This window comes from Panthera uncia, unplaced genomic scaffold (genome assembly GCF_023721935.1).
Source record: "Panthera uncia isolate 11264 unplaced genomic scaffold, Puncia_PCG_1.0 HiC_scaffold_1776, whole genome shotgun sequence".
Lineage (NCBI taxonomy): Eukaryota > Metazoa > Chordata > Mammalia > Carnivora > Felidae > Panthera > Panthera uncia.
Genome location: NW_026058444.1, coordinates 20,515 through 33,037, shown reverse-complemented (window position 1 = coordinate 33,037; position 12,523 = coordinate 20,515). Strand labels below are relative to the sequence as shown.

Genomic DNA, 12,523 nt, shown 5'->3' with positions numbered 1-12,523 from the left:
GCACAGCCACCTAGCACAGAGCCTGGGCACACAGTGGGCATCAGTGATCTGCTGAATGTTCGCGGTCTAAGCAGTTCGGACTGGGTGCAGACCCCGCTGCTGCGCCGAGCGGCGAGTGCGGCCGGCCGCAAGGCCCTGTGAGTCGCATCTGGGCCATCACCGAAGGCTTCCTGTAGGAGGGGACCTTTGAGCTGAGCCTGGAAGGATGGGTGGAATTTCCACGAGGCTCCAGAGGAGAGAAACAGGCTGGCGTTTCGGGTGGACGGGTGGACTTTTCCAGAAGGCAGTCTTTAAGCTTGAACTTGGCGGCGCGCGGGGACCCGCCACACCGTGGGGGCCTCCAGTCCTCGGCGGCTGCTTCGAATTTGCCGAGGATTAGCCACGAGGGGGCGGGGTGAGGCGGGGCGGGGCCGAGGTGGGGGGGGTGGGGGGGAGCCCAGAGAGCTTCATAAAGCCACAGCAAAGGCGCCGCGACGCTAGTGACAGCGGCCCGCTGGAGAGGGAGCCCGGGAGCAGCTGCGCGCCCGCCAAACGCGGGCGCAGGACCCAGGCGTCCGAGCCCGGGCTCCGGTGGGGCCCCCCCCCACCCCCGCCCCCGCCCCCGGGGCCCCGCCCCGACTCTCGAGACCCCCACGCCTGCCCCCGCGCGGAGAGGGGCCGGTCCCCGACGGCTGCGGGAAGGTGCCAGCCGGCCCCGGATGGGCATCGTGGAGCCGGACTGCGGAGACATGCTGACTGGCACCGAGCCGATGCCGGCGAGCGACGAGGGCCGGGCGCCCGGCGCCGACCCGCAGAACCGCTACTTCTACCCGGAGCCCGGCGCGCAGGACGCGGCCGACCGTCGCGGGGGCGCCAGCCTGGGGGCGCCGTACCCCGGGGGCGCCCTGGTGCCCGCTCCGCCGGGCCGCTTCCTCGGAGCCTACGCCTACCCGCCCCGGCCCCAGGCCGCCGGCTTCCCCGGGGTGGGCGAGCCCTTCCCGCCGACGGCGAGCGCCGAGGGCTACCAGCCTGGGGACGGCTATGGGGCCCCGGACCCGCGCTCGGTTCTCTACCCGGGGCCGCGCGAGGACTACGCGCTGCCGGCGGGGCTGGAGGTGTCCGGGAAGCTGAGAGTCGCGCTCAACAACCACCTGTTGTGGTCCAAGTTTAATCAGCACCAGACGGAGATGATCATCACCAAGCAGGGACGGTGAGTGAGACGCGCGCCCGGAACAAGTGTTCTGTTTTGTTTTGTTTTATCCTTCTCGCGTCGGAGCCCTTCACAGTTTGGCTTAGACTTTGGGGGTAGCAGGGAGGGAGTTGTAGTGGGGACAGAAAAGGTCTGAGTGTTGTTTTCTCCTAGGACATAGAAGTCAGAAGGGAGATGGAGAGTGGGTGCAATGAGAAGTTGTCGTGGGTTAGGGGGGAGGGTACCTATGGTTTCACCCAGAATTGGGGTGCGCCCTTGGATCACTCTCTGCCTCAGTGGGGGTCACGGTGGGCAGAGGGGGACATGTGTGTTGGGTTTGACAGGGCAGGACCCCTCTTAGCGCCTATGTGTGGGGAAATGGAAGAGAGGGCAGGGTCTTCCTGTACCCAACCCACCCCTCCTATCCCCCTGCTCCCTACCCACTCCCAGCCCTTTTGCCAGTGTTGTGCACAGGTCAGTTTTGGGAGGTGGGTAAGACTGGGATTTGGTGACACGGGGAAGCAGTCGCCAAGTTTCCCTTCCGGTAGTACTTTGAGATCATATGTCTGGTGTGAGTGTGTTTGGGGGGGGGGGATGTGGTAAAGTGTGTGGGGGGCACAGATCCCTTCCAGGCACAGGCCCTGACGGAAAGCACACATACCCATGGGCCTGAGCAGGTGACGCTGAGCCCCCAGGTCCCAGTTGGCCACCAGTCCCACTCTGCTCCCCGTGAGGTCTGTCCCCTGAAAGTCTGCCTCATCCCTGTCCAGATGCTTTCCAGTCTACCATCCAGCCTGGGGAACCCCTGGCTCCACGGCTTAGTGTCCTATGAGCCCAGAGCATGCGGGGTAGGGTTTGGGGCTGAGGGTGCTGCTTCCGGAGAGAGCCTCCTGCGTGAGGAAAGAAAGAGAAACTTGCTGTTAGTGCGTTATTTGTTTAGTAAGCAACACCGAGTGGGCCCGGCCTGTGTCTGGCATGTGAGAGTGTGCACCCACCCTTCCCAGTGGGGGCCTGTGTGGGCAGGGGACCAAGGAGGACCTCTGTGTGGAGGGGCTGTGTCATCAGTGCGCCCAGGAGGTGTTGAAGGGCAGATACCCGGTGTGGGGCCTGGGGAGGGAGAAGGGAGAGGCCACCATGCTGGGCCAGGGTTGGGGGGTTGGCATTCAATGTAGACATTGCTGGGATAGTCTTCCCTCCCAGTGATTTCTGTGGGGTGGCCTGGGATTGAGGGACCTGTCCACCAATCACAAACAGCTTCAAGTTGCTGAGTTGTTTCTCTTTCTCTGGGATGAACCCAGGGAAGTTGGCACTGTCTGTTATTATGGCATTGGCCTTCATCCCCTAAACCTTCTGATGGTTCCTCTCTGTGCCCCCCCAACCCGGGCCCGCTGTGAGTGCTCCCAGGCACAGCCCGGGCTTCTAGTCCCATCAAGTTTGAGTTGGAGGGGACCCAGAAGATCCTGTCCAGTCCCCTCCCTGCACAGACAGGGAAGCGGGCTCAGAGACACGAAGAGACTCTTCCTAGCCGTCACTGGCAGAACTGGCACCAGAATCCAGACGGTACCCGCCTGGCTTTCTTTCTCCGGCCCCTCACGGCCAGGAGTAAAAACAGCAGCCTATACTGTCCAAAGGCATTGATGCATTCAGAGTGCTTTCACTTCCATTATTTTACAGTATGCTACGTAGGTCAAGCCGTCTCCCCATTTATAGGTAGGGGTGCTGAAGCCTAGGGACCGAGTGGCTCGCACTCTGTCACCCAGCAGACCTGAACTCAGGCCTCCGCTCTCCTCAGATGGTCAGGAAGCCCTTCCCACCCTGGGGGAAGGCCCTGGCCTCCCTACAATTGGCCCTTCCAGCCTTGAGGGCTGGGGTGGATGGAGCATTGGCCAGAACTTCAGGGACCCAATGGGCGCTGGACTGGCGGCGGGCTGCCCGCGGCCTGGTGAGGGAGGTGTCTCACAGGGATGTGTCTCTGCGGGTCCCCATCGATACCCTGTGGCCTCCTTCTTTCCTTCATGTTCTTGCTGAATAATTCTCTCTTGATGAGTTTTGGTGTCTCCCTTTGAGATCCATACACTTACTTTCTTTTATTACGAAAAGTTCCAATATATACAAAAGCAAAGAGAAAAACCTTACAGGCCTCCACCTACCCATCACCAGCTTCAGCCCTTGTCACCCCTGGTCCAATCTTGTTTCTTCTTTATTCTCACTCACCTCACTTCCGCCTCCCACTCCCCAGTCTGCAGCTTTATCAGTGATGGTGTTAAGTATTTACTAAGTAAATCCTAGACACTACGAAAGAGTGTTCATCCTTCAAATTTCTCGATGCGCGTCTAAAAATGGCTTTTTAAAAGTAAACACGGGGCGCCCGGGGGGCTCAGTCGGCTGAGTGTCAGACTTCGGCTCGGGTCATGATCTCACCGTTTTGTGAGTTCAAGCCCTGCATCGGGCTCTGTGCTGACAGCTCAGAGCCTGGAGCCTGTTTCGGATTCTGTGTCTCTCTCTTTCTCTGTCCCTCCCCCACTCATGCTCTGTGTGTCTCTCTCTTTCAAAAATAAATAAACGTTAAAAAAAATAAAAAATAAAATAAAAGCGAGCACGATACTATTAGCAAACCTGAGAAGAAATTCATACATAGTATCAAATTTCCCAGATCATTTTGTAATTGTGTGTGACTGTATTTGTCACAATCCTCACGCTTTCGATCCATCCTGAGGGACAGCTTCGGACACTCTGAGGTCCCTGTTAGAAGGGGACCTCACCACCTCCTTTGATGCCTCCCTTGGAGCAGGCCTCAGGGGTCCCATGGTGGGGTGGAAGGGACAGAGAACATACCATCCCCAGTTCAGTCCCACTGGCCCCAACTCAGCCCCGTACCTGAACTTGGGCTCCAGCGATCTGGGAAGTCGGCAGCCATTTCCTTGAGCTACTGACTTCTGAAAAGTAAGCCTTGGGCTCAGAGAACGGCACCCTTCCTATCCCGCTTTGGAGAGCTGGCCTGTCCCCCCGTGGGTTCCAGTGACCTGCCAGTCACCACCGCATCACCCACGGCCTTCTTCCTTTTTGAAAAATCCTTCCAGCCCAGGCCCACCCACAGCCCCACAGCCTTTTGCCTTGGGCTGACTCCCTCCCTCCCAGATCCTTCCTCTCCCACCCACCCTAGACCCCTCCCTCGCACTATGGACAAGCGACAGTCACTCTCTCCTCCATGGGCAGTAACAGCAAGGCGGGGAGCGGCAGTGGGGGTGGGGATGGCAGTTCCCAGCGCCAGAGACTGACCCAGGCCTCTCGGGTGGGACTGGGAGGGGAAAGCGAGATAAAATGTTGGACCGACCAAGTGGAGACGTGGGAGTTGAAGTTTGTGTGTTTGGGAAGTTTCGGGGTGCCTACACCGGACTCGCGCTGTATTTCTGTGTGGCAGCGTGTGTGTGTGTGTGCTGTGAATGTGTTGGTGTGCAGAGAATAGTTGATGGTAGATATTCTCAGCAGAGGAAGAGAGAGGCCGGTGTCTGTGTGTGTGGGTGTGTGGGTGTGCATTCATTGCTGGCAATCCCCACTTTTCTGGGTGTGATTAGTTGATTATTATAATTAAGATAACTTTGGGTAGTTCTGTTGTTAAGGAGCTCAGTTTGCATTTGTGTGTGTATGTATGTGTGAATTTAGGGGTTGATAAAACAATTTCAGTGCTAACCGATCCTGGATCACTGGCCTCCTAGCCATGGTGGTTTTCCCTTCTCTACGTTCCTGACTCGGAGAACTTCTTAGATCTTTAAAACAACTAAAAAAAAAAAGTTGTTTAATGTTTTATTTATTTTTGAGAGAGAGAGAGAGAGAGAGAGAGAGAGCAGGGGAGGGGCAGAGCGAGAGGGAGACCCAGAATCCGAAGCAGGCTCCAGGCTCTGAGCTGTCGGCATAGAGCCAGACGCGGGGTTCGAACTCACGAACCGTGAGATCATGACCTGAGCTGAAACCAAGAGTCCAGTGCTTAACCAACTGAGCCACTCAGGTGCCCCTAAGACAATTTTTTTTTTTTTTTTTGGACTCACTGGCTTAATTTCTCTTGGGGCAGGTGAAAACAGCTTTGTTTTCCATCGGCTTTTTGCTAGTGACTGTCTTTTTTTCCCTAAGTTGGATCTGAGGTTGGGGGGGGGGGAGGGGAGATCCTTTGATGCCTGAGCACATTTTGCATTTCGATAGGTACAAGGTAGTGCTGGGATATCCTCCTAAAAGGTGATACTAATCTACACCCGCACCAGTAGTGTGTGAGAGGACCCCTTTCCCCACAGACTGAGCAGCGTTGGATATCAGTTGTGAACCACTTTGCCAACATGACTGACGAAAAATCACCTCCTTTTAATCTGTACGTAATGACGGTGAATTGGAACTTATCAGAGGTGTTCAGGATGGGGTGGAGGGTGTGGTGACCCTGCGAATCATTTCAAGATGGGATAGTCCTGAGCCCTAGCTCAGGAATTTAGAGTCTCGGGCCCTGTCCTCTGAGGGCACGATGGATGGTAAGTGGTCTTTTTGGTTTTTTATTTTTTTAATTTTTTTTAACGTTTACTTTATTTTTGAGAGAGAGACAGAGCGCGAGCGGGGCAGGGGCAGAGAGAGAGGGAGACACAGAATGCGAAGCAGGCCCCAGGCTCTGAGTTGTCAGCACAGAGCCTGACGTGGGGCTTGAACCCACGAACCGTGAGATCTTGACCTGAGCCGAAGTCGGACCCTTAACTGACTGAGACCCCCCAGGCGCCCCATAAGTGGTCTTTTTGAAGGGCTTCCTTTGGCATCAGACCGTGTTCCTTCCCAGCAAAGTGTCATGTAAATCAGGGGCTATTTTGGGGTTCCAGCTGGTGGCGATTCTAGACTTTTAGGGTGAAATGAGACCTCCCTTCTCTTCTCCCTTTCCCCCATTCTCTTCCCGCTTCTCCTGCATTTCCCTCTACCAGAGCTAAGCAGGGTAGAGAGATGGACCCCAGGGCGTGTACGCTGTAGTCAGGAGCCCCCGACACTGTTCTCCCACCAAGGATCCGTCAACACGGCTCTCCAGTCCTTGGCTGCTTCAAGTATAAACTTGGAAGTAACATTTTACATTTCAGGGGCTCCTGGGTGGCTCAGTGGATTAAGCATCCAACTTTGGCTCAGGTCGTGATCTCACGGTTTGTGAGTTTGAGCCCTGCATCGGGCTCTTGGCTGTCTGTGTCGGGCTCGCTTCGGATCCTCTGTGTCCCTCTCTCTCTGCCCTTCCCCTGCTCACGCTCTCCCTCTCTCAAAAATAACTAATAAAAAACAAAAAAAAATTTTTTTATTACGTTTCAAAGGACTGGCTACTGCTAAGTAGAGACACAATGAATACGTTCCTTCTCTTCCTTTATTCCTACAAGTTTGAAGGGGAGCTGGTTATGATACAAAAAACGTGTGCGACCCGACTGCGTCATAGGAGTTGGTGGTAGAGACGAGTTGAAAATACCGCCCCAACCTTAATTGTTCAAGGCCTCATCCGTCACCTTTGATTTCTCAAGTCAGCTGGCCTGCTGAGCCCCTGGGCTCCAGAACTCTGGACGCTTGCTTGGGGTCCTTCAGCCCGGCCTGAGGGCCTGAGGGCTTTGATAGCTCGGGGCCTGGGAGAGGGTGGGGTGGAGGAGGGACCGGATGAGCTGAGTTTCGCATCTTTCAAACTTCTTAACAGCTCTCAGAGGAAAAATGAACAGGAGTTACTGTCCCCACTTACAGGTGAAGAAACTGAGGTTTGGTTTGGGAATTAACTTATCTAAGGTCATAGGGCCAGTAAACCTCTTTTTTTTTTTTTTTTTTTTCTCAGCATAGGAGAGTCCGGAGAAGACAGGGATGTCGGGACACCTTCCCAAGGTTCTTAAGGGTGTCGTTCTGGGAATGCCTGAGGACTAGGATGCTCCCCAAAAGCGTTCCTAGGTCTCTGGCACCCTCCCTCCCCCAGGTCTCCTGACTCATGGACTGGTGTCTTTCTTCCCACCCTGCATGACTTCTTGTAGGAGGAGGGGAGAGGTGTGTGGGAATGAAACGTGATTCTGATGAGGGTGTGATTCCGCCATCCTGCAAAATCTGCTCTTCCTGCTTGGGCTGGAAAAGAAAAGCCAAGCCATCAGGATGGGTGACGGTGGAAGTGGCGAGATGGGTGTTGTATGAAACTGCTTCCCTCTCCGGCTCTCTTGCTCTGGCGCGATAGAGGATAATACCGCATCCCAACCTCGACTTCCTCCACTTTTCCTGGGAGCCAGGCCTTTGAGAGTGGGGACTGTGCTCAACAGAGTCCTCTTCCAGGTGGCTGGGAAGTTCCACCTAGGATTTTAGCTACTTCTCTGAAGGCTGAGGCCTGGGGCAGGCCATCCACAGACATCTGGCCCCGGGGGGGTGGGGGGGGGCGGGGGGAGCCTGGGTGCCACAGCGCTGGGAGCATCATGGCACCGTGAGGACCACAGTGGAGAGGATGGGGCGGGGACTGAGACCGGACAGGGCTTGGGAGACTGAGGCATGAGGGCCTATGGGGAAGTGCCTCTGGGGGGCTGGCTTGTGGCTTTGCTCCCGGCTAGGAAGCAAACTAAGATTCGAGACAGTGTCTATCAACTGACCCTCTGAAAGAAGAACAGCGAAAAAGCCCTGATTCATGGTGTTTGCTGATTTCCGTGGTGTAACTATCCCTATGGTGGCTGATTTCAAGCTATGCTTGTGGTATCCCTGGATGCAGAGTTGGGAGGAGACGTGCCGTAGCACGGTTATCTAGTATTTTCCGCCAGATGGGAACAAGAGATGTGAGTAACCTCAAGACGGGGCGCCTGGGTGGTTCAGTCAGCTAAGCGTCTGGCTTCAGCTCAGGTCATGATCTCACGGCTGGTGAGTTCGAGCCCCATGTCGGGCTCTGTGCGGACAGCTCGGAACCCGGGAGTGTGCTTTGGGATTCTGTGTCGCCGGCTCTCTCTGCCCCTCCCCCGCTGGCTCTCTGTCTCTCAAAAATAAATAAACATTAAAAACTTTAAAAAAGAAAAAAAGTGGGGCGCCTGGGTGGCGCAGTCGGTTAAGCGTCCGACTTCAGCCAGGTCACGATCTCGCGGTCCGTGAGTTCGAGCCCCGCGTCAGGCTCTGGGCTGATGGCTCAGAGCCTGGAGCCTGTTTCCGATTCTGTGTCTCCCTCTCTCTCTGCCCCTCCCCCGTTCATGCTCTGTCTCTCTCTGTCCCAAAAATAAATTAAAAAAAAAAAAAGAAAAAAGAAAAAAAGTAACCTCAAGAGCAGAGATAACAGGAAAATGTAGTAAACGAACTGAGAAGCGATGAGTTTTGAGTATTTATCACCTCGGCTGATAATGTATTTAATTGTAAGTTGATATAATTTCAGTTTTAGTTATGGCATTGTTTAGCGACTGGCTGGCATTTCCGCTTGGCTCTCTTGAGGGTTGGAAACTGACTCCAGCACATGGCTGAAAGCCTTGGCACAGGGGTGGCTGTCTGCGACGTTGGGGGTCTGATGGATGTTGGTGGGTCTTTCTGTTCTCCCTAGGCGGATGTTCCCGTTCTTGTCATTTACTGTGGCGGGGCTGGAGCCCACCAGCCATTACCGGATGTTCGTGGACGTGGTCTTGGTGGACCAGCACCACTGGCGGTATCAGAGCGGCAAGTGGGTGCAGTGTGGCAAGGCTGAGGGCAACATGCCAGGTAGGAAGCCCCCTGGAGAACCCTGGATGCTCTTTTTCGCCGAGACTGAGCGCCCCCTGGTGGACCCAGGAGGAAACCGCGAGCCACTGCCCGCTATACCTAAGCCTTAATTCCCCATCCCACCCTTGTCCCCTCCCACTTCTCACCCCCCGCCCCCCGTTCTGTTTGTCCTCTCTTCTCTCTTCTGCCTTAGCCTGTCTTCTGCTCAGTCCTCTGTGCCCACCTCCCCTTGCCCTGACCCATCTAGTCCTGCCCCTGCAGCCTTTTTGACATCCCCCTCCGAACAGGCAAAGAAGCCCCATCTCACCAGGGCTCTGGTCCCCCGGGGGCTGCATGCCAAAGAGGTTAACTGTCCACAGGAAACCGCCTGTACGTCCACCCAGATTCCCCCAATACCGGAGCCCATTGGATGCGCCAGGAAGTTTCGTTCGGGAAACTAAAGCTCACGAACAACAAAGGGGCCTCTAACAATGTGACCCAGGTGGGATTCCTCGCCACCCCCCACCCCTCCTGGCTGATTCTGTTCTGTGAAAGTCACTTTTCTTCCTCTCTGACTCTGGTTTTTTTCCATGCACCGTGCGGGGAAGATGAGGTGGGAGGAAGCTGCGTCTCAGGGGCAGACACGGGGTTGCATTCAGGATGACATGGGCCGAGCTGGCCCTGGGGGTTTCTTCATCAAACCCGAGGCCGCCATCACTTGTGTGCCATGCTGGGCATAGGGTTGGTGCCCGCGGCCTCAGGAAATGGGCGCGGAGTCTAAGTTGAACAGAGCCTTGAGAAGCCTTGCTTGTGCTAGTACCTTGGTCACAACGGACATCTGTGGGTAGGACACAGGGCAAGAGGGCAGAAGTGGTGCCCTGGAGAGGCTGGGCACTGGAGCTAGAAGGCCTGGGGGAAGCTACGTGGTAGCAGGGCAGGGGAATGGACGCTATGACCTCAGGGTCCCTTCTAGCCTGGCCACAGGACCAGCCGTGGGTGGGGGTAGAGGACCCATAGACCCCCACAAGCATGTGGCTCTCTCTCAGATGATCGTGCTCCAGTCCCTCCATAAGTACCAGCCTCGGCTACACATCGTCGAGGTGAACGATGGGGAGCCGGAGGCGGCCTGCAACACCGCCAACACGCATGTCTTCACCTTCCAAGAGACCCAGTTCATTGCCGTGACCGCCTACCAGAATGCAGAGGTGAGGGCTGCCGGGCGGGGCCGAGCCTCGAGGGACAGGAGGGGACAGGGAGGCCCACCGGCTTCCTTGGTGGGGAGTCCGGAAGTTCTCTAGCACCAGACTCGGGACTCAGGTGCCTCTATTTCCCCTCTCTCTAGATCACTCAGCTGAAAATTGATAATAACCCTTTTGCCAAAGGATTCCGGGAGAACTTTGAGTCGTAAGTGCCACTGGGTTCAGCTCACCTTTGCCGAGGGCCTCCTCTTGGTTCCTCCTGGGACTCGACTCCAGACTGGTGCTGAGCACGTCTCCTTCCCTGGGGGTGGGCAGGGGTGGGGTGGATGCTGGAGGGCCGGCAGGGCAAGAGGGTCCAGGGAGGGACGTGCAGTAGGCAGGCTTACAGGTCAGTGGTTCTTTTTGTGACCGCTTTTCTTGCCTCCTTTTTTTTTTTTTTTTTTTTTTTTTTTTAGCATGTATGCCTCTGTTGACACCAGCGTCCCCTCCCCGCCTGGACCCAACTGTCAGTTGCTTGGGGGAGACCACTACTCTCCTCTCCTACCCAACCAGTATCCCGTTCCCAGTCGCTTCTACTCCGACCTTCCTGGGCAAGCCAAGGATGTGGTTTCCCAGCCTTACTGGCTGGGGCCCCCCCGGGACCACAGCTATGAGGCCGAGTTTCGAGCGGTCAGCATGAAGCCTGCATTCCTGCCCTCCGCCCCTGGGCCCACCGTGTCCTACTACCGAGGCCAAGAGGTCCTGACGCCTGGAGCCGGCTGGCCTGTGGCCCCCCAGTACCCTCCCAAGATGGGCCCAGGCAGCTGGTTCCGCCCCATGCGGACTCTGCCCGTGGAACCCGGTCCCGGAGCTTCAGAGGGACGGGGCCCGGAGGACCAGGGCTCCCCCTCTGTGTGGACTGAGATCACCCCGCTGCGGCCGGAGTCCAGTGACTCAGGACTGGGTGAAGGAGACTCTAAGAGGAGGCGTGTGTCCCCCTATCCTTCCAGTGGCGATAGCTCCTCCCCTGCTGGGGCCCCTTCTCCTTTTGATAAGGAAACCGAAGGCCAGTTTTATAGCTATTTTCCCAACTGAGGGGATGACATGGGGAAAGGCACAGAAACAGTGTTATCAGGTTGGAGAACACCAACTAATGCAGACAACAGACTCAGGACTGAGAGGCCCCAGCTCCCTCTGTCTCCTCCCTTTTTGTAGTTGGTTGAGGAAGAGCGGGTTCTGGGGTTCACTTGCTGCTTCCGGCCCACGATGAAACCTGAGAGGAGTGTCCCCTGCCCCTTCCTCGGCCCCAACTACAATCATTTCCCTGGTGCTGCTTCTGGCTGTGGGTTCCCAGCTGGAGAACGGAGAACGGAGAACAAGAAGGTCTTGGCCACAAAGGAGCTTTCCGCTCTTCTCTGGGACTGGGTAGGGGTCCGGTGGGGCTGGCTGGGAACTGGAGACCGTCTTCCTTTATAGAACTAACTTTGCGCAGTTTCGTTTGCGCCGAGGACTTTGGGCGGCTGGCCTGGACCCCACCTGCGCAGAGACAGTGGGGTCCCCAGGAAGGGCGGGGAAGGGGGGGGTTGGTGCACACCTCAAGAAGCGAAGTCTTTGGGGTGGTGATTATGGGGGCACGCATGCTTTTTTCTTTTTCCTTTTTGGAATGGGGAGGCTATTTATTGTACAGAGAGTGGTGTCTGGATATATTTCTTTTGTCTTCATCACTTTCTGCAAATAAACATGAAACTGGAGAATGTGTCCTGCTTCAGGGCCCTGGAGGGGGACATGGATGGGGACTCACCCCGCTGGGATTTGCAGGTGCACCAAAGCTCTCCAACAGCAGCTGCAGTTCCCAAGGACCTGTGCCTGCTTCTAGAAACCCAGAGTGGCTTCACTCAGGGGATAAACAGAGCAAGACCACATGTCCTGAAGGTTGATGGTTGATTCCACCTTGTAGGGCACCTTGGGACAGAGAATGAACGGTTCCTCTGCCTGACCTGCGGAGGAGGGGTGGGAGGGCGAGACCCCAGGACAGGGCTGGGTGGGGGCTGGGAGCTCTGTGGGGAGAAGCCTTGATTTCTCTTTGCATTTTTTTAAAGATTAAAAAAATTTTTTTTAATGTTTATTTATTTCTGATAGAGTGCGAGCGAGGAAGAGGCAGAGAGAGAGAGAGGGAGACATAGAATCTGAAGCAGGCTCCAGGCTCTGAGCTGTCAGCACAGAGTCTGACTCGAGGCTCGAACTCACGAACGATGAGATCATGACCTGAGCCGAAGTCAGAGGCTTAACCAACTGAGCCACCCAGGCGTCTCCTAAAAAAACATTTTTTTTAATGTTTATTTATTTTTGAGAGAGACAGGTTAGACATAAAACCCCGAAGCAGGCTCCAGGCTCCCAGCTGTCAGCACAGAGCCCGATGTGGGGCTCGAACTCACAAACTGCGAGATCATGACCTGAGCTTAACCTGAACACTCAACCAACTGAGCCACCCAGGGGCACCTCTGTAGCTTTA

The 12,523-nt window shown here is 55.9% G+C and overlaps 1 protein-coding gene and 1 long non-coding RNA gene across 2 annotated transcripts; one reads left to right on the top strand and one right to left on the bottom strand.

Annotated features, from left to right (window-relative positions):
• Positions 1-601: 601 nt before the first annotated feature.
• On the top strand, positions 602-11,977 carry LOC125917378 (T-box transcription factor TBX21). Its single transcript, XM_049623594.1, has 6 exons — positions 602-1,189; positions 8,700-8,854; positions 9,214-9,335; positions 9,880-10,038; positions 10,176-10,237; positions 10,488-11,977. Exons 1-6 carry the CDS (start codon positions 699-701, stop codon positions 11,104-11,106), a joined length of 1,608 nt encoding a protein of 535 aa, XP_049479551.1. The 5' UTR covers positions 602-698; the 3' UTR covers positions 11,107-11,977.
• On the bottom strand, positions 10,032-10,839 carry LOC125917379 (uncharacterized). Its single transcript, XR_007456173.1, has 3 exons — positions 10,759-10,839; positions 10,263-10,333; positions 10,032-10,184 (listed from the first exon to the last, which is right to left on the bottom strand). It is a non-coding gene; the product is annotated as an uncharacterized LOC125917379 (long non-coding RNA).
• Positions 11,978-12,523: the final 546 nt, after the last annotated feature.